The sequence below is a fragment of the Boleophthalmus pectinirostris genome, unplaced genomic scaffold (genome assembly GCF_026225935.1).
Source record: "Boleophthalmus pectinirostris isolate CB_2022bp ecotype Guang Dong unplaced genomic scaffold, ASM2622593v1 HiC_scaffold_22, whole genome shotgun sequence".
NCBI classification, from domain to species: Eukaryota; Metazoa; Chordata; class Actinopteri; order Gobiiformes; family Gobiidae; genus Boleophthalmus; species Boleophthalmus pectinirostris.
Window position 1 is genome coordinate 15,674,978 of NW_026571190.1, and position 24,326 is coordinate 15,699,303.

The 24,326-nt window shown below is 38.9% G+C and overlaps 1 protein-coding gene across 1 annotated transcript in view; it reads left to right on the forward strand.

Moving 5' to 3' along the window:
- Positions 1-24,326, forward strand: part of neurl1aa (neuralized E3 ubiquitin protein ligase 1Aa) — a 61,984-nt gene that overhangs the window by 22,674 nt on the left and 14,984 nt on the right. The window contains 2 exon segments of the mRNA XM_020939875.2: positions 18,108-18,269; positions 18,272-18,829. Coding sequence (XP_020795534.2) covers positions 18,108-18,269; positions 18,272-18,829 — 720 coding nt within the window.

The following is a 24,326-nucleotide window of genomic DNA, read 5'->3' on the forward strand; positions in this document are numbered from 1 at the left end:
AAGATAGAAAGGTTTAATGCCATACTGTGAAACATTCCAGACAAAGCAACACATCTCCACAAAGAAAAGCATCACCAGAAAAGTTACACAATGCACCTTTAACTCATGGTGAAAGCTGACCTGTTCTTACTGGAGCATGTCTTACTGTGAAGACTTCTCTTACTGTATTGTTGTGTTCAATGATGCATTTGACATTTACCATCCAAGACGCTTACTTGTATCTGAACCTCCTAAACAAGAGGCAAAACATATTTTACTCAAAAAGAAAAGTCTGCTGTTTGTTTAAATAATTTGTGAAATTGGTCTTGATGTCTGGTTGCCTTCACAAACAGCCTCCACAATCTTCTTACAATGACCAAACATCAATGAAAATGGCATTTATTGACCTTTGTGGTGAAAAGAAAACCATTTGCTGTTGTTTCTTGTTCCAATACTTGAGATCCTGGACTCCCAAAATAACATTCCCTGAATCACAGATGTGGTGATTCATCAGTCCTTTTTTCAAGTCTGTATCAATAGGAGACATTTGCTTGGCCTTAATGTGGGATCTATAGTCCATGCATTCTTTAGCATTGCCGCTATATTGCAAATAAAGGGGACTTCTCAATCAAAGTCTTGATTTCCAGTGGCGATGGCCTATAACTAAACTCACTGCCTCTAGGTTTTCCTTTTTAATATATCTTTAACCTCGCTGACTGCCCCAGGCTCTGTTTCATTCAAACCGGGCTTTCCCTACGTAGCCTGACTTCACTCACCTCCACTGTTCCGTACCGGGGGCTCCTGTTCCCCTGTCGACAAGCGGTCCCATAGGCAGAGACCTGTTCAGAGGGGCAGAACAGCGCCCAAAGTCACATGGACATACATCACGGAGACGAGACACTCAATGGGCGATTGTGTGAGCGCAGTGCATCACGTTTCTGTGTGCAGCCGCCATGAAGCTTCCCCCACCCATTACAAGCCCCAGGGTCTGTACATCTGAGGTCTCACACGGAGTTCACCCTCTATTCTATGGGATTCTGAAAGGTTCATAGTTCTGCTTTTATATTTGATTGAAACTGATATTTTGGAGCTGTTTGTCTTACTCAATCACTTCGCAGTTGCCTTTTTAATTTCTTTCAATGCACGTCATAGTAGTAAACGTCATGACAGAAAAATACAAACTACATTTTTAGCTCAAGTTTAATACTCAATACAGATTTTGATACCACAATCATGATTTAAACATTTTGAAACCAAGTTAATAATGCTTTCGACATGTTACCATGTGGTCTTTCTGATAAAGTTCAAGATCACATTTTGTCTTGTTGTGAGTGAGGTTAGAGCATCGAAAGAAGGTTTTGGTTTGATTACTGCTCAAGTCATTGCATCCTTTGGCAAGACTCTAATCTTAGTTTGAATGTGGTGTGTGAGTGAGTGTTTGATAATGAAAAAAGAAATGTGGAGACTTGACCTAACAACCTAAGCAATATTTTAAGTTTAAGTAGATGATGCATATGTAAGATTTTATTGTCATTTAAATTAAATGGCAGCAAGTTCATTACAAAGGCACCAAATTGATACAACAAATTTGCAATGTGGAAATCTACAAGAGTCTGAATGCTATTTGCTTACATTACAATTACATTTACATCACGTTAGATGCTTCCAAATGTGTTCTCGTAGCTTAGATTTGGTTTACATTTTTCTGTGCGTTGCCAGTGATGAGTCCCATGTGTCTTGGGCTCATTGTATATCATGGGAGTGGGGCTTTCAGGCTTTTCTGAGGTCAGCATAGACATACATGAATCTGAATGTCCTGAGGCGACATTTCCAGTGTCTTTGAAGGATGAAGACTGGAGCATTAGCAGTATCATGTGATGAAGGTCCCTGCAGCAAAAACATGGAGACGCATCATGTGTGACAAGATCAGGAGAGGTGGTTTAGCACCTCAGAGTGATTCAGCCATCCCACGACAGAATGCGGGGACTTTATGTCATTGGATACGTCTTTAAAATGTCATTATTGCCAGTTGGTCTCAGACAAACACATCAGTCTCAACTAATGTGTAATGTAAATGAAACTGGCTGCATGATTTTGAAGAACTTGATCATGCTGTAAGATGTAATTTTCTTGGTTACAATTTACTATTCAGCTATTTATTTATTTTTTATTTAATTTTATTTTTATTGTTATTTCAGTAGTTATACTTTTTTCCCTTCTTGGTTGTGCTCTGTGGGCTATAGGACTGAGTGAGTAATTCCAGCTGTTGTGCAGCCAGCAGATTGTATGAGTCAGTCTAATCAAGTGGGGCCCCTCAGCGGGACGTTACGAAGGACAGAATAGGGTCTGACTGCAACGCCTGAAGCCCCCTCACACCTCACAAGCTCTGAAGGAATCTAGCTGTCAGCGCAAAACACCAAAGCATTTAATTCTACCCAAAACAAAAGACCCTGAGAGAGAGGCCGCAGTGGAAATTGCATTCCCGTTCAGTTGTAAAAATAACATCCAATAGATTCTGACATCTCCAGTCCACAGTGTGTCCTCAGGTCATAGCTTGAGTTACACAGTAGCTCTCGCACTGGAAGCTGTGGTCCCATGGCGCAGTTAGCTACTAAACTCACTGTCAGTCTAAATGATTGGCAGCTTCACAGTCACGAGGTATTGGTTATTGTGGACTTTCTGTTTTTCTTTTGTTTTAGTAATTCCCCCTAATCCTACTGGACGTTTTCAGTGGCGCATGTACAATGCTTTCTTCATCTGCATATATTGTAATTTGGCACTTTTTTATCCAGGCACAGTGGCCATTGTGAATTTTGTTTGCGAAAATCTGTTTGAGTAGTGGCAAGATGATTTATTTACACAAGTGAAGATCATGTATTGGTTAGACAGAAGAATTCTCAATTTACAACTCCCAATATTACTACTATTACTATAACTACTACCAGCACTAGGCTACTTATTCCTCCGGGACTGTATTGGATTTTATTAATAATTATAATTATGTCTTATATTTTTTTTATTCTGTATTATTATTAGTCATTAGAAGCTATTAGCGCCAATACTGACAAATTTGCTGGATCGGATATTGTCTCCCAAATATCAATTCAGCCGATATTCTGGTTGGACATATAAATTGGGTGTAATTGGTCAATAAAGTCTCACAATGTTTGAACAGAACCACAGAACAACTTTGTTTTGAGAGATAAATGACATCTACATAACACATTTGGATCAGTTTTGTTGTATTTTAGTTTAGTTTAAAGCAAATACATGCTATTTTCAGTCTTTCCACTGTTATTAGTTAATATCGGGTATCAGTAAATGCTTAAGGTCATAGTATCAAAATCTGTATTGTAACTGAAAAGGCTGGATCTGTGTATTCCTAACAAAAAGGTTAACATGATCGAAAGTACAGATTTGGTATGTTTTCCATTTCAGGGGCCATACGCAGAAAACGCTTCTTTAAACTATTTCTCTTTTTTTTTCATTATCTTTTCTGCACAATACACCCGTCATTCTACAGCAAGGTTTTACATGCTCAACGAAATTCCCTTTGATTCCACAGAACTTGCTTTGTGACAGCTGACACTTTGTGAGGTAAATAAAAGCTAACCCTATAACGCCAGGCACTTTGACTGCTTTACAATACGTCATGCTTTGATGGACTGCGCCTCTAATTCTTTGTTTGTTGGTGTCAGAGGAGCGAGTGTCTTATCTGTGACAGCCCGTCCACTCTACAGACAGGGTCATCTCATTTGAACCCAAGACTAAAGTGAAGGATGTCATTTTGGGTGCATTCCTTCTGTGGTCTCACCTTGTTCCACATGGTTTACACTGTATGCATGGTGACTTTAAAAATCTAGTGATCAAGCGTTTTTGTCAAGCCATCAAACTCTTGTACTCATGACAGAAGATTAAAAAAACAGCTGTAGGCAAAAGTTATATGCGCAAGTCAGTTTAAATTGAATAAATAAAATAAATGTATAGAAATTATTTGACACTAAACTGAAAATTCAAAATGATATCCCCTCAAGGATGATTTGCATGCATTGGTTTGTTTACTGATTTGAATGTCACACAACTTCAACTCAGAAACGTTCTCATATGTTTTCATCGGGTACAGGACGTGATTTTTACTGACTTAAAAACAGGAAAACAGAAGTAATTAATTTTTAGACGCTTTGCAGTAGTCCAAAGTTATTCCTCACTTATTTTATGCATTCTGAGCATCCTAATTCTTCATCTCAATGAGTTTATTAGCGTCCAATATGGTTCGTTCGGTCTTCTGATAATTTATGTTATGAGCTTCTTTTTTCAGACCAAGAGTTTGTTTTCATACATGATAGTTTCGACTGCTCACTGGCTTCCTCAGAATGGTCACGTGACATTGCTGTGACATGTCCTCTGAGGAAGACATGTCCTCTGAGGAAGACCGTAAAGAGCAGTCCAAACTGTTAGGCATGAAAACAAACTCTTGGTCTAAAAAAAGAACCTAATAACATGAGTTTATAAGTGCTTTTCACACCTTTCAGACACCAAAGCATAGAGTATTGCCATGAAGGTAAAGCAACGACAACTAGCATGCTAACATGCACATGGGAAAAGTTGGGTATGGGACCTTTATATTACAACTGCTTCAGAATAGTAGGAGAAATTTACTTACATTAATCACTGCAGGATAGGATCAGGCAGCTGAACAGAGCAATATGTTCGATATGTTCAGCTTTAACCATTACTTACTTTAGTTGTGTCCTTGGGCAAGACACTTTACCCACCTTGAATGCGGTGTGTGTGTATTGGTAGTGGTTGGAGTAGCTAAATATACAAATTAGATGCCTCATATCTGTCCACCCCGGGGCAGTTGTGGCTACAGAAGTGGACCAGGTGTGGAGTGAATGACCAATGTAAAATGTAATGTAAAAGATTTTCAGGCTTTATAATTATTACTAGCCCGAGGAGACACTTTATCGCAGTTCTCCAGCTTACATTTTTACAACCTAATTCTCAGTACAGATTTGTAATACTTTACCAAATCAAGTTAATTTTTGTCCCTCTTCCAGAGTCGTGTTGTTTTATGCATGACTGGCATCTTAATCAGAATTAACTGAAGGGAAGTATTGTATTTATGTATTTATGAGATATTAAAACTGAAATAAACCCCTCAGCTTGGGGTCACATGAGATTGGCTTTTTTGAAGTTTGAGCCAACTGCCCCACTTTACTTGTACTGAAAAAAATGCACAGGGAAAAAACAGTCAAGTTTGTTGAAATTACAGATAGACGGGCCGATATTTGGACTTTTTAGTATATCGACTATCGGTCTTAAATCTCCAGCATGATATTTTATTTTAGTTGATCTGCTGCCTAAAAACAAACAGCATTTAAACTCTCTAATAAGAAGTGATAACTGCTCAAAATGTGACTACACAGTTCCCTTATGGGTTTGTGGTAAAAAAAAAAAAAAAAAGAAAAAAAAAAGGGCTGCGGGTGAGTTTGTTGTAAATATAAATTGCATAATTTGACAAAAATAATCAAAATCTACCCCACATATTGATTCAAAAATGTCAGCACAGCTTATTGGTCGATCTCAAGTTGAAATATCTTTAATCACTGATTTTCCTTGACATGTTTCGGTGTTTGAGTAGGCAGAACACAGATTGTACGATATTGTAATTGCCGCATTTAGCAGTTCCATCGCTACAAACAAACTAGCCAATGTAAGCAGATGACTGAGAAATAAAAAATGGGGAAATCTGGTTTTTATGTTCTCAATCAGGAAATGTAAAATTGTTAAGTCGTTGCAATTTGATGCAGAAATGTGATTCTTGGCTTGAATTTGCCAAGTGTAATTTCAGCGAGTTACTGGCTACAAAATGTGAAAAGAGGAACTAAATGTGTGTTGTTTGGCTACAATTATTCATTTTCAGGTCTGGATCGGGGTAGATGAATACAGGCATTTTCACTGATTAAAACAAAGCCGAAATTAGAATAGGAAAGACATCAGTGAGGTAACTACAGAGCAAGTATTTGACATTTTCTTCTAATCTGTGAGTTTATGTCAGGTTAATCCAATATGTTGATGTTTGCTGGGAAGTGAAAGGGGAAGCAGACTTTATAGTTTACTGATAGTGATAAAATGACAACATGTTTATGAATAAGAGGTTTACCAGCAACATGTCTGATTGAAGTCATATGGAAGTTTGCCATCTGAATCATAGCTTGGTGTAATGTCTTTTTTGGCTTAGCTTGCCCTACTCCCTTCAAGAAATTGTTAACTTTTGTTCTGTATCTATCCTACTCGAGGCTCAAAGGTGCTGGAATTTTGCTGGGTTTCAGATGATGTCATAACATTCTATAGGCCAATAATGGCCTATAGATGGCCTAGTAGATGGGAGCGGGGAAAATTCTAAAAGTTAAATGTAAATGTCTGTTATAATATGATCAGTTCTTGAGTTTTCTCATTAATGGTAATGATCAAGTTCAACATCTGTGAATTTACTTTTAGATATTTCATGGTGAAGTACAATGTAACCAATGGAGGTGTGCAAAAATATCAAAATATCTATATATCGTGATACTAAATTTGGTGATACAGTATTGTCATCATGAGTATTTCTTGGTCTCTTTTAGCATTTTTTGTGAATTGCACTACAATTTTGTTGCTTATTTAGAGGAAGGAAACTTATTTGAGCAACTTGACATTTACACTTTTGGAGATTAAAACAGATTTGCAGAAGTAGTGATTTAACAAGGAAATACTGTTTCAGCAATAGCCTATATTAGAGTGTCATGTGCAACTTATCGATGACATGTACTGCCGTATCATGATAATATCATATTGTGAGCCGTGTATCAAATCATGAGGTACCCTGTGATTCTCAACCATAGTAATCATTAGGAAAAACTGACTCTTTTACCCCTATCTGTGAGTCTAGGATCTGAAAACCACAGATGAGCTCACAGTAGAATGCTGTTGGTACACTAGGTACTTGTGTTACAGTCATAACTTTGATTTTTTTTAGTATAAGCTGCCATAGTAAAACAAAAGAATTTATGACATGAAATGAATGACACTTATCTAAAAATGTGATTAATCATAGTCCTCAATGTGTAGGTAAATTTAATTGTCATGTATCATAATGTAATTCATTTTTAAGCAATAAAGAAGAATCTTTAGAACTGATGAAGACCATTGCACATTATTTGATTTCATTAACTGTAGTTTTGTTTTGGGGTTAGCTCTTGTAGAGTCCTTGTTAACTCTTTTTCATTTATATCAGATTTTTCTAGTTTATTTTCTCTTTTTGTTTTACATGTGTTAGTCTTGGTTTAGTCCTGCATAAAATCTAGAATCACAACAATTATAACTGCTTGTTTATAATCCCTAAACAGGCTGGCGCCACCTAGTGCCTCCGCTCAATTTCATTTCTCTTCAGTGACTAGGTCAGGCATCGGAATACACTAGACGGTTCGCAAAAACCCCGGAAGTGCAAGTTCGGGCACCAGCCAATCAGGGAAGAGCCATATATTGAGCGTTTCCCGATTCCAGAGATCGAGGATTTAAAGCCGGAACAAAGAGAATGTTTGGTGAATTTTATCAAGGGGAAAGACGTTATTGCCCTTCTTCCTACGGGATTTGGGAAAGCTTAATATACCAGTTAACTCCATTTACGGTGCATTACATACGTCATGACCAAATAACAGCGATTGGTTAAATGATAAAAAGTACCAGCCTACCATCAAGTGAACGAATTTTAACACTGCAAGGTCAGACAGTTTCTACAAAGTGAAACCCGCTGATGAATCAGACATATAATCCCTAGTTTGGCAGTTTAAATGTGTGCTTTCCTCTCTCTACCTAAAATACCCCAAATCCACCCCTCAACTTCACTCTTGCTGCTCTCTGTCTCTCTCTTATCACTCCATTTCTCCACTCCCTGGATATCCATCTCCCCACCTATTCCTCCTTAGCCTGTCCCCGCTGATCTACTCACTGTCCCATATTCTGCCCTTAACGCTTCACCCCATTTTATCTCCCTGCTAGCCCTACTTTCCTCTCTACCTTCATTCGGACTGTCCAGAGACCAGGGATCAAGATAAGCCCAAAGCGATGGGTCTGCTGGTGCGTGCTCAGAGTACCAGTAAATCCACACAGACTGGCGCTGGCTCTTACCCCCAGAACGTTCACTGTGCTAGTAAAGCCACTAAAGCCAGCCTCTCCCTCCATCCTCTGTGCACCACCCCATGTGCAGACTGTAGCTAACCTGATTTATGGCTATATGCCCTATAATGAAAACCATTTAAGCTTCTTGCCAAAGCTCGTGTTTGCCAGCCAGCAGTGAACATGTGTTAAAGTGGATTAGCTCAACAGGCGTTTAACTATTTGGATTGAAAAAGAGGGGTGGATTTGAACGGGGGTCATCCTTTATTAGTGTGGTAATTGCATGTGAAGTGTAGGTTTTGGTGGAATCTATTGGTGACTTTACAAATTGCAGTTTCCTTTTTTTTTTATTACTCTTAATCGATTATCCCATTGAGATTTGGAGTCCATTTAGTTTAAACTCCACAGGTGTCAGACTAGGGATCTTCTTGATGTTGGTTGATGTGATAACTGTGATGTCTCCGTGCCATGATTTTTTGCCAGTAAGCCCCCGTGGTTTTCTGCCATCAAGACATATTGAAACATATTGAAAAATAATAATAGATTTTTAATAATCATTTTTAATATATTATTCATCATTGTTAATAATATATTAACAACTACAATGATCTGAAAAAAAAAAAAGCCTCCAACAAAAAGATCTGAATTTCTTTAGACTACTGTAATGGTCTGCTCACTGGTCTCTCCAAACGAGCTGTGAGACGCTGCAGAACATCCAGAACGCTGCAGCTCGGGTCCTTACTCGAACTAGGAAGTACAAGCACATAAGTCCTGTGCTCAGGTCTCTGCACTGGCTTCCTGTGCCTCAGAGAATAGACTTTAAAGCAGCTCTGCTTGTGTACAAGTCTCTCCATGGCCGAGCACCAAAGTACATCTGTGACATGTTAGTGTCATATGAACCATCTCGCACTCTGAGGACCTCAGGGACCGGCCTCCTGCTGGTGCCCAGAGTCAGGACTAAACAAGGGAAGTCAGCGTTTCAGGTTCATGCAGCTAAAACCTGGAACAGTCTGAACATGTGAGACAGACTCTTCTGTGACGCTGTTTAAATCCAGGCTCAAAACATTTCTGTTTAACTGTTCATATAACTGAAAGGTTTTCATTCCGCACTCTTCTCTCCAATTTATGTCTCTCTTTTTTTATTTTAATCTTCATGATTATTTATGTTTTGATTAGTTTTTATTATGATTTTAATGTATTTCTTATTCTGTAAAGCACTTTGATTTACTTTGTGTACGAATTGTGCTATACAAATAAACTTGCCTTGCCTTGCCTTGCCTTGCCTTTAGCTAATTGTCTTCTCATGGCCTAATAAATGAAAAAAACTAAAATGAAAGCAAGTGATTGTGTGTGGGTTTTTTTGTTTTTTTTTTTGTTTTTTTTAATTGCAGCTGTGTATTGAAAAACATGTGTCCTTACTTTGAGCAGGCTTGCACCTCCACAAACCTGACTCTTATTTTGCCTCCTCCCGCTTGCCATCATATTTCAGTGTGGTATAAAACGTATCATCTCCATGCAGATGTATGATTTTAATTTTCCATTTCCATGGAATCATGTTGGTTTATCTTTATTTTGAGCGATGTCATAGCAGATCAAACAGAAAGTACAGTGATGAATACAATCTGTACAATTTCAGTCCAAGATTGACTCATACAAATGAAAGATTGATGCTGAGAATAGAGTGGGAAGAAGTGAGACTTATTTTAACCCACTCCATGTCAGAAAAGACATTTATGGGAAAATAAAGAAAAGCTGCTTGCTTGTTCATAATCAATACCTCAGCATGCATTTCTAGAAGGCTTGTACAATATATATTCACTTGTTACATAATGTATAACACACACACTCACACACATATCTATGCACATATATACACAGGTAAGTTATTTTTAAATACCAACAATGGTAATCTGAAAATACCAGAAGGGTAAGATAACATCATAGCCTACATACAGCATGAATGGAATTAAACTGGAATAAATATGAGTTTAAACTTTGCTCTAGATTTAAAGTGGTAAATATTTTGATATTGCTTGTGTTCCAGGCTGTTCCAGACTGTTCTACAACTTAACCCCACACACACATACACACGTACACACACACACACACACACACACACAAGGCTTCTTCTAGTGGTTCTCGCCAACAGACTGTATGACTGCTCTCTTTGTATGAATAATTTCTCAATATTAAGTGGTAACAGTTGTGAAATGCTTTAAAGGCAGTGTGTGCAGTGTAGAATTTAAAAAGAGCATTTTTAATAACACTGATTGAAGAAATTACCAAGAGATTACAAAGATAACCAACCTTCTGTATGATATGTACTGCCCTTTTTATAAATAAAAGGTAACGTGCCACATCCAGAAAGTTGGACCTTTAATATTTCTCTGAAACTGTCATGGATTTGTGAAAATAATTAGCTCTTTGATTATGATTGTGTTCAAAACATTGTTATCATCAGCATTTAAAGCCCCTATATTACACAAAATTGACTCTTGTGAGCTTGAAACCATCAAACACATACCTGGAGTTGTGTTTTGTTTCTTTCACACACTCTTTATTATTTGCCTACATCTCAAAACATCAAAACGCTGTGTTCCACCTTGTGATGTCATGCAGTGACAAGTTAACGGCTATCTTTCATCTTTAGTTCAGTAGAGATTGGTAATTCTAGGGCTGAAATCCAAATGCTTCTAGTCAAGGAGTCTGGAGTTTAAAAACACAGTGGAGCTCTTCCAGTGTTAACACATGACATCACAAGGTGGAACAGAGTGTTTTCCATTTGGGAGAAGTTTTATGTGTTACGTATGAATGAAACAAAATACAGCTCGAGGTATGTTTCTGACGAGGAAACATTATAACAGATCAGAAAATAGCATAATATGGGCCCTTTAACATGGCACACATTCGTATCAAAGGTGACCTGGTGACTTCAAACTAAAATAGTCAAATCCTCATGCACAACACTTTTGTTTGTATGCTTGTAATCCAACTCTGAGTAATTTAAATTCTTCAAAATAATGTTAATTCCCGTCCAAACCCGGGCAGCTGCATCTGTCTTACTCACGCACATTGTTTATGATTCCTTTTACAAGTGCCAAGCTCAGACCCTGACCAATCAGAGCCAGCGCTTCAGATTTTCCTTCAAACCGACCAATCAGATCAAAGGAGCGCTGTAATAAAAACATGCAGGTGCACCGTGATGAGCAGCTGCCACGGACTCAAACTGAAAAGCTTTATTTAAACTCACAACAAACACTTTTTACAGACTTTGCTTGGGCTAAAAACAACTTTTGCAGTTCAGCGGCACCTGCCTCAAATTTTAGACTTTAAAGATAGGAAAGGTTTAAACTTGAATCATTCATTTTCCTGAAGCGTGAGATGAAAACGAACATGGTTTAAAGGGGAGCAAAATCTAAGAGCTGCGGATGGAAACATCTGATAACTGACTTTTTTTCTTTTTTAATAAATCCTTTTCCTGTGGGCACCAGTTGTGTCACAGTGGTACCAACCAGGGAAGTGAGGTGATGTGTGATATTTTGGGGCAGTGTTTGCTTTCTTAAATCCAACTATTTTCACACAGATGCCTCATTGTATGTTCCTGTTTACAATGTCAGCAGAGTTTTTAGAGTAGCCAAAAATTTTACTCAAGTAATAATAACGTAATTTTAAAATAATATTACTCAAGTAGAAGTACTACAGTAAGTAGGAGTAGTCCACTCAAGTAAGCATAAAAAAGAAGTGTATGTGTTACGACCCAGCTCGTTTGGGGTGAGGGAAGTAACAAAAATAAAACCAAAATGTAAAATGGAATAAATTAAATAATGTTTACTTAACAGGAATGTAAAGGTAAATTAACATAAAATACAGAAAATAACCTAAACTAAGAAACAGAACAACAGAATAAACAGAGTTTTGTGCCACAAAAGGGGTCACGCAGGCTTACAAAAAACGAGTGGTAAAACTTAGGGACACACACTAAACTAAAACACAAGTTCCCCAAATTAAACCACATAAACCCACAAACAGAATCGAGTGACCAAATCAAAAAAGGCACAAAACAGAACTAAACTAAACTACACACACATGAAACAAAATGGCAGACTGGCCACCAAGGCCAGCAGCCCCGAAAAAGGTGCTGGCAATCTCCTTAAATAGGGGGAGGTGGCTGCAGGTGAGGTGGGCGTCGACCTGCTCCACCAATCACAAAGAGGGCTCCCACAGCAGGAATCCAGGTGTGTCAGCAAACTTATTTAGAACACACAGAACAAATGACAATCCAAGGCCTGGGGCCGTAACAGTATGGGAAAAGAACTTCACAAATAATAGTATCTTAAAGAATAACTGTCGGGAGGTAACATTGGATTTATTTAAGTAGTATAATTGTAACCAGATGCCTTCAGGACATTAGGTTTATGCTCTGGTACGAAAGACAAATCACTTCTCAAATTCATTTGTCCTCTCTGCTCTTCAATTGCTTAATTCTAAGGGTAGAGTTTTTTGAAGTTTTGCATTTTAATATGTATATTGTTCTATTGGGTTTGTGTGTATCTGAGAAGTGAGGACTGCTGAGAATACTGCAAATAAACTGCCTTCCAGGATCAATAAAGTTTTCTGAATCTGAATTTGAATCTGTAATGACAAAAGATTTAATGATGAACAAAATCTGCTGCTTTGAAAGGTTAGACAGTGCATGAAACACAAATGTTTCATACATATTTCTTACTGTCAGTGTAAAGTTTTTGTCACATACTTGTAGTTTTCAAGTTAACAGCTAAGGCTACTTCATCAAAAACATACCTGGATTTGTTTTGTGAAACATGAAAAATGAGAACATTGCTTAATATGGGCCCCTCAAAGTACTCAGAGAACTTGGGCTACAACATAACCATGCATTCTCTTAGTTTAATTCATTTGGATCTTCATTGTCTGTTAATTCACAATTGAAAGCAAATTAAAAAAGATAAAGCAGTCAAGATGATTTTCTAATGACCATTTTCTTACCATAGTGTCTGGCTCTGTCTCACTTAAGTAGTCTAATGCTCGATCTGTATTCTGCACTTGCTCATGGAGGAACTTGCCTTCTTTGATTTATACCCCTATGAAAAGTCAATTAGCCCCATTACAGAGACTTGGTAGCATTAAAGATTAATCAGGGAGCGTTGTGATCTGTGTGGAGAAGAGAGCAGTAACTGACAGCTTACACCATTTTAACAGAGAGGGGATAATGGAGAAACAGCAGCAGGGCTCTGTGTGTCTCTGTGTGCAGTTCGGTGTAGATTGATGATTGATAGAATTATTTTTGTCAAGCTGTCTTTGAAGATTGTGTTGTTTTTCTAGAAAGTTTGGAGAGACGATTCATCTGAAGAGAGATAAGAGTTGTTTGGAGTAATAAATATGGATTTCCCCACTGTGATTTGATTTCATAAAGCTAAACCCATAAAGCAAAAACAGTTTTTCTTCTCCTTGTTTTTCTTAGGATTGGAAATAGTGTGGTTTTGGGGGCAGGTAAGCATGAAATTGGGACAAAGAGTCATTCACTATATTGTTAAAGTTGTGAATTGACCTCACAATCTTTATGCCTTATACAAAGTGAACAGTTGACAGTGTTCAGGTCCAAAAATTGTAATCTGTATTTAGTTTGTCTTGTTGGCTTTCTCAGATTTGTCAAATAAGTTCTAAGTTCTAAGATCTCAAACTTAATTGTGATTATGCAAATTTTCTGTCCTGACAAACCTAGTAATATTGAACACATTATCTCACCCAGTTGTGTGTAGATGCAGTCATTAATGTTTTCACTGAAACTTTGATATATATAAATCAGGTTAGATGAATAATTACATAAATGTACATCTGTAAATACTAAAGGATGATACAACTTTTTACCAACTTTGCACTTGGCCCAACTTTTTGGTGGAGGAAAGTCAACTGCATGTTTCCATGGAAATAGAAAGTATAAATATAAAGCTATACTTCACAACATTCTCCATGGAGATCAAATAGTATAGCCAAAGAAACATTTCCCAGAAAGAAACATTTCCATGGTAACAAACAGGCCAAATAAGAGTCAGTTTTGTGGAGATGTAAAGTTTGCTTACAGTAATGACACATGTTTATATGTTTTTCAACCTTAATGAAAAAACATGCTTTTTAAAGTCTATTTTTGTCAAAGTAAAGCTCAGACTAAAGTCTAACTTGCATAACAGAGTCTCAGACAGAGCAGTGTCTACAGTTAGCATCACAACCCCAGGGAATGTTGATGATATCAGCTGCAAAGTATCAAAGTGTTTAACGTTCTTTGCACCAATTTGGCTTTTTCTTTGTTTTGTTTGTTAACGCTACAGCTAGTCTGTGGTCCCATGGTTGTGCTAATTGAAACTAAGAGGCCTGTCTGCAGTCAGGCGCTTAGGTCCAGGGCAGACTTTATTTCTATAGATGGACATTAGTTGGTCAGCAGCTGGTCTCTGCTTTTTATCTTCTACCTAGTTCTTTGTGTCTTAATTATCCCAGATGCCCTGGTCTAAGGACATCTCCATTGCCTTCTGAGTGATTGGGGCAGGTTTATTGTCTATCCAGAGTGCACATATAGAACCCTAAAATGTGTCTTAGCTGCCACCCAAGAAGCAGGGTATCTTGTAGGGTTAATTTTGTAAGAGGCGGGAGAAGGAGCCAGGCTGCATTGTGAGGTGTTATTTTGAGAAGGCGTAGGATGTAAGAAAGAGGAGGGTGCGCTATCAGAGCTTCTACTGGAGGCTTTAGTCTACACTTGTGCCTATGCAGTGAAGTATTTTAGGCTATGATCAGCAGTCACCTCTCATTAGGATCTGACAAATTTGGACAGAGAAAATTAATTTGTGAATGTTCATGCCAATGAATGTACACATTTTTCACAAAGTTTACAACATACTGATACCCTAAAAAGACTGCCGAGAAAGCAATTTGGACAAACAAGTGTTCTGGTTATATATTGATACTTTGCAGCTCATGTCCTTGGGTGTGTGATGCTAAATGTAAACACTGCTCTGTCTGAAACTCTGTTCTGTCTGAACTTTGTTTTAACACAATCTGACCATAAAGAGCTGACTTAGCTGGAACTACGACAGGTGATTTGTGCTGAGTTGTGCAGTAAAGTCCCTCTAAAATAACATTACAGTTACAAGATAACTTTTAGCCAACAGTTTTTCAGTTAGTCACGCTCAAAAATAAAAAAAAATTAAAAAAACCTATGAGCACTTGTATTGATCATAGGCTGCCAAAAATGTACTGTTTAAATCCATTTTGGTTTTTTCAGACAATCTTAAATCTTTTTTGACAGTGTTTCCTAATGTATGCATTGTGTCACCATGGTAACTCCTGAACATTCCACAATAGAGATACATGTAGAATACCCCCATGTCACTGCATCAGTACATGATCATCTCCATGTTTTATGAAGTACAATATATGTATACAAGATTAGCCATACACCTCCTATTTGGAAAAGACTGTGACTCACTAGTATGACTAATGCTGTGTTCATTTACGGCAACATTTTTTACATATGCATATTCTTCAACTGAGTTACCCTGATAAAACACCTCTGCATTATTATAACAGGTTCGTATAAAGTGAGTCTTTTTTGATATTTAAAAAGTTTTTTCATTGAATCAGTCTCAAAAGAGTTTAAAGACAAGGTGTTCACACTAAGGTTGTCCAAAAAATGACACCCAGATACTATATATAGTAATATAATACTAATATATATATACAAATTTGAGCAGATATGGAAAAAAACATAAATAATACAACGTTTCCTGAATCGTTTTAGAAAGGTTTTGATCTATATCAGAGCTATAAGACAACAGAAACTACTACTTAATGTTAATAATCACATTCTGTTGACTATAAAATATTTTCATTGTGGAAAATTATATTGAGTATTTTCCTTTGTCAGCGATATTAAGTTTGAAATTTAGTATTGTTTGTTATTGCTTAGTATTGTGACAACACTGCCAGCCACTATGCTTCGTTTTCCATTTTGTCTTTTAAAACCTCTGTCGAGGACCTTGAATTTGCAAAGTTTTCAAATATATATTATATATATATCCACCAATAGCCCTATACTATCCTATATGAGCCTATCTTAGCTTGCTTCGTTTTCCATTTTGTTTACTTTGCTTGCTATCTATAAAAAAGATCTTATAAAAAGTATAATTGAGAATATTTTACTCAAAACATTCCTTGATTGCAGAGCGAGGTTGGTATTGTTGGTTTGTTTACTATAGGGTTCACTGGAAATAACTCATTGTGCCGTCTTTTGAGTAACAAATGCACACAGACGCATCATTTTCCCTCAGTCATGGCATTTTGTATCTGGTATAAAAGCAGTTGATTCAGCTGAAAAACGATAAGGCAGCACCCCACTGGTTCTTTTAATTTCTGTTTCTCGAAACACATTTCCATCACTTGTGAGTAATTAAAGCTAAGTGCCGCACAACTGAAGGGAAATAACATTCTCGTTCTTATCTAGATTGAGTTGACAGGCTAGCAGTGCATTCAGTCATTTTCAGGTACAGTGTATGTGCTTACAAAGGGGATTCAACTGTATATGGCCTTTAGAATATTGCTAATGAACGTACTGTTAAGATTAAGATAAGCACTGAAGCAATATTTAGTCCGTTGCTTTTGGTGTAACTGATCGTATCATCACTGACAAATTAAAATAAATGAAAATTTCAGAATATACAAAGATATAATAGTTCATTGAATGTTTTGCCTGTTTTATAATTTTGAAGTTGCTTTGCGTAACTTTCTCTGATGGAGGGTTCGCTACCTGCTTTTCTACTTTGCCTGGGATGTTGCACAGTATGGTATTAAAATTATCCATCTCATCATGGAGACAAATTTTTAAGAGGCTTTTTTATTTTTATTTTAACTCTATCTTTTGATCTATGTTATAATCTTATTTCATCATCAAAAACATACCCAAAGATGTGTTTTGTTTCATTCGCACATGTTTAGCACACAAACTCTTCATATTTAGGCTGATTTCTACTCTCAAACTGAAAACACATTGTGATATGATGTGGTAATACAGGAAGTGCTCCACTGTGTTTTTAAACTGCATACGCCTTCACTAGAATCATTAATAATGAACCAAGATTACTCAAACATGTATAAATGGAACAAAACACAACTCTAGGTATGTTTTTGATGAGGTTGCATCATAACATGAAGATCTCACATGAGTCCATTTAGTGTAATATAGGACCTTTATGGTATTTTCGCAATAGCTCCTGTAATTGAGTAGATGCAAGATAGATAAGTTCAAATCCATAATGTGTCTAGGCATGTTAAGTACAAAAAGAGGAGGACCCAAAATGCAGAAATGCAGTTGAAGTTCTTTAATAACAAACAAAAATACCCAAAAATCCATCAATCGAAACTAAACTGCCATGACATGACATGACAAGACACTGACAATGGACCAAACAAGGGCAAAGCAGAACACAGGGTTTATATGCTCACAGACACAGGTGAAACACTTTAGGGCGGGCCAAACAATCAAGACAGAAAGTAAAACTCAAAACCACTAGCAGACAGAAAAAATGTCAAAATAAAACACCAAGGGCACACTACACTAAAGGAATAAGATACACCAAAATAAGCAAAAACAGCAACTACAAAACATGAACCATGACAAGGCACCTGCACCAACAAAGCTACAGAGCACACATGTAATCTAAATAATGGATAAATTCTGGGTAAAGTATAAAAATAATATGCAGTGTTATCTGTATCAGTTATCCACGTGGGTCCATATAGCAAAAGAATTCTGTGAGCTGGACACATTTTTAAGAGTGAACGCATTTTCAGCTCTCATCCATGTTGCTTTTTTAATTCTTTCAGAGCCTTGACTTTGACACAGTGAAATGTGCCTACCTCTCCTTACCTATCATTAATTGTCCCCTCTTCTCTTGTGTTTTCAGAGAGTGAGATCGTGCCCCCCGACTGCCTGCGCCCACGCTCCTTCACCACAATGCGCTCTTCGTCTCTGCGCCGCGAAGCTGACGACTCCCGCCTCTCCGTCTCCCTGTGCGACCTCAACCGGCAACAGGACGAAGGGAGCTCCACCCACAGCAACCGCCACACCTCCACCTGACCTCCGCCTCGTCCTCATCAGCCTGCCCCATTCCGCAAAACTCCCTCAACTCGCAACAGTCATCTCTGCTACCGTCCTCACTGGAAAGCGACTTGCATTTCCACCAACTCAGAGGAGCGCATATTAAAACCTTAGATGAACAGACCGTGGCGAGATCAGAGCACGCCAGAGAAGAGCGTACGCTAGTTTTTACGAATCGCTCCCTACGGATTGGCGAAACAGTTTTCATCAAAGTTACAAAGTCCAGCCCGGCGAGATCTGGGTCATTGTCATACGGAGTGACGTCATGCGATCCTGCTGTGTTACGTCCGAGCGATTTGCCGTACAACCCGGAAGCGCTGGTGGATCGGAAGGAGTTTTGGGCGGTGTGCAGGGTCCCCACGCCCCTCCAGAGCGGGGACATCCTGGGGTTTTTGGTGAACCAGGAAGGAGAGGTGATCCTGAGTCATAATGGGACCAGCGTGGGCATGCAGGTGTGCGTGGACAACTCCAGGCCGCTGTGGATGTTCTTCGGACTGCACGGTGCAGTCACCCAGCTCAAGATACTAGGTAAAAACAAAAGCACAGATCATATTATCTATGAGTTGTCAAAAGTATTGAAAATTGCATACTAATGAGTACTTAAACTAGTATTGGAACTAGACACTCTTTTTAACAGGTATCTATACTCAAAAAATCTTGAGCTGTATCAGAACAAGTATAAGACCACATAGACTAGTATATGCCCATGGACCACTATGGGATTACACTGATTTAAGACGACATGGTAATAAAAAAGAAAGTACTATTATTTAATGTTGAAAATCACATTCTATTGTCTAAAGAAAAAGTGTTTTAAGTATCATTGTAGTATCAGAATCAATATTGAGTATCCATTGTATCAAAATCAATTCAATGCTGTTAACTACACTATCCAAAAGTGGGCTTCTGATGGCATCAAAGCATGTTTTTATTATTATTTTAATTAAACTCAGTCAGTTGGCAGAGAGCGGTGAAAGAAGATGGACATACTGTACATTTTCTTTGGCAGAATAAGAGACTGCTTGTAGTGTGAGTGGCCAGGCGTTAAAGGCACATTCTGGAATTTTGGACATAGGACCTCATTTCCTAGTGAGCCAGAGTGTTGGAGACGTGTGGAGACACTTTTTTAAATATTCCATCCAGTCCTTGTATTTGCAGAGGTCACTGGTGCTAGGCTAGCGCATGTCAATGGCCATAGTTAGCCTACCACTAAAAACAGTCTTACCCACTCGACAAAGCACCCAAGGCAAAACAGTTATAACACCAGACTAATTTTAGAAGTAAAACCAACCTTGCATTTGAAGGATTTATGTCTGAGTAGCAGCAGCGAGTTGTACTTCCTGATAGAAAGCTTGGCAGCGGCGGACTCTCACCTAGCACCTATCATAACGGCAAAGTAAAATTATGCTGCTGCCGAGAAAATATTCCCATTGATAGACAACATGCGACGATTCATGTGATGCAACAGTCTGGCGTAATAATAGATTTGGTTTGGGTGCTTTGTGGAGTAGGTAAGACCATTGGCCATTGACATGTGCTAGCCTAGCACCAGCGACCACTGCAAATACAGGGACTGGATGGAATATTTTAAAAAGTGTTTCAACACATCTCCAACACTCAGAAAATGAGGCCCTATGTCCAAAATTCCACTTTGTCCCTTTAAAGCCTCAGACAGTGTGTTGAATAGAGTCATGGTGGCTGCTCCCATTGCACTGTGGGCACTGACATTTTCGAGTAGTATGGATTTGGAGTGGGAATGGTTAGAAGATGGCACGAATGAATGGCGAATGGGTGAGAGAGACGGCAGGACTGTATAAAGTAGTGGTGGTGGTCGGGGGGGGGTTAATGGCAGGACACTGATTGTGGGTTGGACTGTGATTTCCCAGGGGTGTTAGGAGTTAATGCAACCCACCAAAATACAAGAAAAAGTTGTTATCAGTTGGTATGCAGTAATCTATAGTTGGTATGCAGTAATCTATAGTAAGTAGTATTATGTGTTTGTCTTTGAGTTGTATTGCTCTTTACAAGTTTGACAAGATTTTCAATGAAGTATGTAAGACTATCTGTAGTTGTGAGGTATACTTCTGTAGCCATAGTTGCCTTGAAACTGATTGACTGAGAAGTGGCTGTCAATCGGTTTCTTCAACTGCCAACCATCACTCAAACATAACATTTACACAAGGCGGTGAAGTGTTTTGCTCAAGGACACAGAGATAATATTGCACCACTGAACAGAAGCTGGCTGTAGAGCTACAGGTATAATATCTACAATTACGGATGTTGTCCACTGTTGATTTGTGCAGACTAAATCAACACTGTGAATCAAAAGATTATGAAAACAACGCTCTGCTCCTCAATTACCAAATCAAGGCACATGTTGTCTGAGCTGAGCATAATTAGCTTGGGTAATGCTAATATACAAGTGCAATGATTTAAATGCCGCATAGCTCTAATCAAATTAAACTGCAGGTGAAGACACTTTTTGTACCTCTGTCTCCATATATTTCATTTGGTCGATGGGCTGTAATTGCGCTAAAGAGAGTAATGGGTGCTCTTTGTTCTCCAAGCGATTTATCTTGTAGATGTAGTCGCAGTTTAGGAGTCATTTACGGTGGAAGTTAGCACTGCTTTAGTCCCGCGATGTGTCCAGGGTCAGGAACTTACAGATCAAAACATCGATCTCCATCTGCAGCCAAACCAGCGAGGGAGAGGGAGAAATGGAGGGGAAGAGACTGGGAGGGAGATATAGAGGGGAGAGAGAGAAAAGGAGGAAGGGGGGAGGGGCTACAATGGGTGGGTATAGAGAGAGAGAGGGGAGAGAGAGAAAGAGAGAGAGGAAGAGAGGGTAGAAAGAGGGCTACAGTGGGCAGGTGCAGAGAAAGAGAAGGAGTGGGGTAGACTGGGAAGAGAGATGGGCATAGTGATGGGGTCTAGAGAGAAAGGGAGAGTGGGAGAGAAAGTGAAAGAGAGAGAAGAGAGAGACGGGCACAGCGGGAGGTATACAGAGAGAGGGTGAGAGATAAGAAGAGAAGATAAGAGGAGCGTAGTGCGAGGGTGTAGAGAGCAAAAGAGAGAGAAGAAGAGAGGGTAACAAGAGGAGCGTAGTGCGAGGGTGTAGAGAGAGAAAGAGAGAGAAGAGAGGGTAAAAAGAGGGGCGTAGTGCGAGGATATAGAGAGGGAAAGACAGAGAAAAAGAGAGGGTAAAGAGGGTGTAGAGGAGAGGGAGAGAGAGAGAAGAGGGGTAAAAAGAGGGGCGTAGTGCGAGGATAGAGGAAAGAGAAGAAGAGAGGTAAGAGGGCGTAGTGCGAGAAGAAGAAGAAGAGAAGAAGAGAGGGTAAAAAGAGGGGCGTAGTGCGAGGGTATAGAGAGGGAAAGACAGAGAAGAAGAGAGGGTAAAAAGAGGGGCGTAGTGCGAGGGTATAGAGAGGGAAAGACAGAGAAGAAGAGAGGGTAAAAAGAGGGGCGTAGTGCGAGGGTATAGAGAGGGAAAGACAGAGAAGAAGAGAGGGTAAAAAGAGGGGCGTAGTGCGAGGGTATAGAGAGGGAAAGACAGAGAAGAAGAGAGGGTAAAAAGAGGGGCATAGTGCGAGGATATAGAGAGAGAAATAGAGAGAAGAAGAGGGGGTAACAGGAGGGGCATAGTACGAGGGTGTAGAGAGCGAAAGAGAGAGAAGTAGAGGGGGTAGACGGGAGGGCAAAGGGAGAGATAGAGAAATATGGAAGGGGAGAGAATAATAGGGAGAGAGGGGGAGAAAACAAGAGATTGGCAGGGAGGGGGAGTTAGAGAGAGTTTAATTCAGTCCCCCCTGGGGTTGGAAATCCATTTGTACTAAGTGTTGAATGCTCTGACAGTATGCCAATTCAGGCCAAATAAAAAATTACTGCCTGAAGTCCTGACCACCACAAAGGCAAAAAGTGGGCAGTATTTTACTTGAGTAAGTTTCTGAATACGTTTTGCTTGTAGCGTTTAAAAAGTTTGATTGCAACCAAACAGAGCAAAACTGCGTGTGCCACTATGTATTTCTGAAGATAACAATAACAATCGTGACCATATATTTTGGTGAAGTTTACATATGAGTCAGTGCTTGTCTTTTCATTGCAGCTCTATGCGCAAACACAGACACTTTTCCCCACTCCTTTTGTTGGTCAGCCTCTGCACTGCTTTGAGCGAGTGACAAGTGGATTTAACTATCAGTACAGATCTGCGGAGAGGTGATTCCGCTTGTGATAAATATACATGCATACATTTATTTTCTTTTGCCAGTTAAAACACATGATATTTAATAAATAAACCAGATACATTTAATGACTGTCAAACATTCCAGGCCTATTAATAACATCGCTATGGAGACAAGCACTCCAGAGAGGTTACATACCTTTATGTATACAAAAATGAATAAATGACATACTTTGCATCCTGATATTTTTAAATCCGCATGTTTGCATTCTTTTATAACTCAGAGGAATGTCAGACCCAGCCTTATACATCCACTAAATCTGAAATAACTCCAGGTGTGAACAGACAGACAGAAGGACCTTTGGATTATAATGAGGCTTCATATAAAGCCATAGGGGGCTTAAGACAGTATGTTCACACCTTAGGTATTGTGCTGGCTCCATAACCACGCATGTCCTGATTTTCATGCAGGCTCCATAACACTGGTGTCTAACTCCACACCTTCCAATTTAAAGTTGACATTGTGAGTGTAGATGTCTGTTAAAGATGTAAGACTCGCGTGGACTCTGTCTTGAAGGCGCTTGGACTCGGTATTGATTCAGACTCGAGGTCTGACTCTCGACTCGACGATCATATTTCATTATGGTCGACAATTAACTTCTTACTGCGACATGTGGTAGAAGCTTAAAATAATAAAATACTTTTAAACTTTTAAAATAATAAAAGTGCACAAATGCATCTGTATTTGTCATGATGTGGTGGAGATCATTTACACATCAGTATCCCAGTCCCCCTCAACAAAAACCTGAGTGAACATATGTCCGAAAGACAGACACTTTTCAGTCTTTTCATCAAAACAGTAGCCAAAATAAATAAAGTGACCAACATAAAGTGAGTGAAATGACTGTTAAATAAAGAGCTGCACTAAACCTGCACATGTCTGATCTCTGAAAACATGAACCACCTTCAACACGACACACACACACAGAACAGACTCACCATCATCATCATCATCATCATCATCATCATCATCATCCCTCTGTCACAGAGAGAAACACTCATATTCCACTGAGTCGTGTCTTTTAGTCCCACAGAAGCTGAACCACATCAGCGCACAAGGAAAGAGCTGCTTTTATTTCAGCGCTTATATTTTATGCAAATGATCCAATAATAGTAATAATAATGGTGATGATATTTTAATATAAAAACGTTAACGATCAATTGAAAATCGGGCATTAATTCTCCCGACGAACGATTGAAAACATTTTATCGAATGCTCATCCCTACTATGAGCAGGTTCAACTCTAGTGGCTGGAGCTAATGTGATATTTTGAGACCGTACAGAATCTTCGCATTGCCTAACCCAAACCTTTTCCAATACACTTTCTGAACTCTCAGCTGTGATTACATAACCGTTTCCCCATAGAGATGATGTTGTTGTTTGAATAGACTTGACAGCCTTCTCACTGGGCCGTTGTTGATCAAATTGCCAGCGCTCTCATAAACTCACTTGAGAAGGCCTTTGTAAAGCTCTTTATTTCCTCCTCTTGCTCCCTCCGTCCCCCCACCTCTCCCTCCATCCCTCTCCCTCTCGGTGAGCAGAACTATTGATTGGAATGGCTGTCTCCTCGCCGCTTTGATGTCTCTGCACCGTGCCTCGTCCTGCAGGACATCTTTGTCTCCTCTCCGTGTCTGTCGTCTCCTTCGAGTTCACACTTTGATTTTATACTGGTGTTTAGGAGATTTTTTTTCCCCCCTAGATTTTCACAGATTTTATGTAGTGGTAAATTGTAGTGACTTATCTTTCAACTTTATTTTGATCTACCTTTTTCCATACTGCAAATGTGG